At 37.3% G+C, this 1,852-nt stretch overlaps 1 protein-coding gene across 2 annotated transcripts; it reads left to right on the top strand.

Annotated features, from left to right (window-relative positions):
* Nucleotides 1-17: 17 nt before the first annotated feature.
* On the top strand, nucleotides 18-1,846 carry LOC116348490. Of its 2 annotated transcripts, XR_004201817.1 has the most exons (5): nucleotides 18-553; nucleotides 651-779; nucleotides 905-1,298; nucleotides 1,382-1,416; nucleotides 1,627-1,846. XR_004201817.1 is itself a non-coding variant. In XM_031779512.1 (4 exons), exons 1-3 carry the CDS (start codon nucleotides 423-425, stop codon nucleotides 1,260-1,262), a joined length of 618 nt encoding a protein of 205 aa, XP_031635372.1. In that variant the 5' UTR covers nucleotides 18-422; the 3' UTR covers nucleotides 1,263-1,298; nucleotides 1,382-1,469. The 2 variants fall into 2 exon arrangements, 1 of the variants encoding a protein (XP_031635372.1); XM_031779512.1 differs by lacking the exon at nucleotides 1,627-1,846 and having other exon boundaries at nucleotides 1,382-1,469.
* Nucleotides 1,847-1,852: the final 6 nt, after the last annotated feature.

The following is a 1,852-nucleotide window of genomic DNA, read 5'->3' as shown; positions in this document are numbered from 1 at the left end:
GCTGCATTCGATGCTGGCCAAATCAAAAAGATAATTGGCAACGATCCCGGCGCAAAAGTTTTAATAGCGGCTAATACTCTCGACTTGGACCGAAAGTAAGTTATCGAAAAACCGAAGTAAGTTATCGATTGAAGGCCAAACAATGGCACCACCGTGTTGGAACTGACAAAAGAAAGAAAAAATTAAAGGAATACACTGGTGCATACGAAAACGAATGTCGTCTCTTACGTGAAAATCGTAATATTTATATCGAAACACCATCGCCGAGTAGTCTGAATTACGATTTGTATCTAAGATACCAACTGGATATTTTCCAAGCGGCAAGCGAAGTGAAGTACCGGCCATGTGTGGCAAAACTCACATTCGATAAATACGTGCAAACACAAAAAACGGCCCATCAAATTGCACGTGAAGTTACACAAATGGAAAAGGAAATACCGCGTGAGCAACAAACCATCGTATACGCTCATGGAAATGCGAAAATTGCGGCCAATTCACCAATTAAAGGCCATTTGCGTACACCCGAAGCAGCGATTACGCACACAATTGATCGGTATGAATGTATATGTTTTTGTTTTTGTGTTTTCCCGATATTTGTTTACTAATTTCTGCATTATTTCCATTCACACATTCAATGTGTATGCCCACAGGTATGCAATGAGAATTGATATCAATGAGAGAGGTACATCTATGTATTGCAGTAGGTGTCAACAGATGACACAAAGACCAATTGATGTAAAAGTACGAAAAGGATTTACGAGACATAACATTAAGGATCGGTAAGTTATTGATTTAATACATAGTACTGAATCAAAAACGACCACAAAAACAAAAACAAAACCGAAAACATGAAATTCATTGTAAATTTTCTTTTGTCGTTTGTTTCCAATGTACAAATAAAAAGCTTCCTAGTTTGCCAAAACTGTGAATCGGGCCGGAATGCTGTTCTCCCAGTTCCACGCGAGTACACTGCGAAAACACATCGTAGTTATAGAAAGAAGATTCCAGTAGTTGGCGCAAGACCAAAAACACGAACATTTGAAACGCCAGCCGACAATCCGAATCGAATTCGAAGCGTGGTTATGGATCGTGACCATAACGCTTCACGCAATATGATCTATAAAGCCAAGTGTATGTTGAGTGGAATTCCAATAAATCCTGTTTTCAATATGAGTGCTGTAGCCTATAGACAACAAAATCCCGATCGTGTGATCCGTCCAAATCGACCGAATCATGCGAATCGTCGTAATCAAGCAGCATAAAGTTAAAGAAATGTATCTGCGGTCGTTCCCGGGGGGGTATGTTTCAATTCGAATCAATTTCATTTCATCTACTGCAATTTATGTTCATTGTTTGTTTCTCTGTTATTGTATGTATCTAGGTAGTGACCAGCAGACCCAGAAGTACTATTCTATAGTAAGCTAGTATTTTTTTTATTCTCTTCCACAGAATCGACGATTACAACTACCAAATCTCAATTTAAAGCAATTGCTGGACATTATTGTTGTTGTGGCTATTGCTTTGCAATTTTTTCATTATATGTTTCCGATTATTTTTTCGATTATTCTCCGATTACTTATCGATTATTTTAAATTTTATTCTTTTCTTTTGTGATTCTCCCCTTAGGTATTCCTTATCAAAAGAAATGTACACACAAAATACTCGTGAGACGCCACGTGTATCATGATAAGGAAATTCATGACGCACCATACAAGTATAAGAGATTATGAAATGAAAAGTCGGCAATCGCCACAAAAATTAATTTCTGTATGGTCACTGAAATCTATTGTGCTTGACAAGAAAACCGTCTCAATTACCTTCTTATTAATACATACTACAGTTATAAAAAAAA

This window comes from Contarinia nasturtii, unplaced genomic scaffold (genome assembly GCF_009176525.2).
Source record: "Contarinia nasturtii isolate CC-2019 unplaced genomic scaffold, AAFC_CNas_1.1 Cnas_scaffold_2486, whole genome shotgun sequence".
In the NCBI taxonomy this organism is placed as follows: Eukaryota; Metazoa; Arthropoda; class Insecta; order Diptera; family Cecidomyiidae; genus Contarinia; species Contarinia nasturtii.
This window is presented reverse-complemented; position numbering and strand designations above follow the sequence as displayed.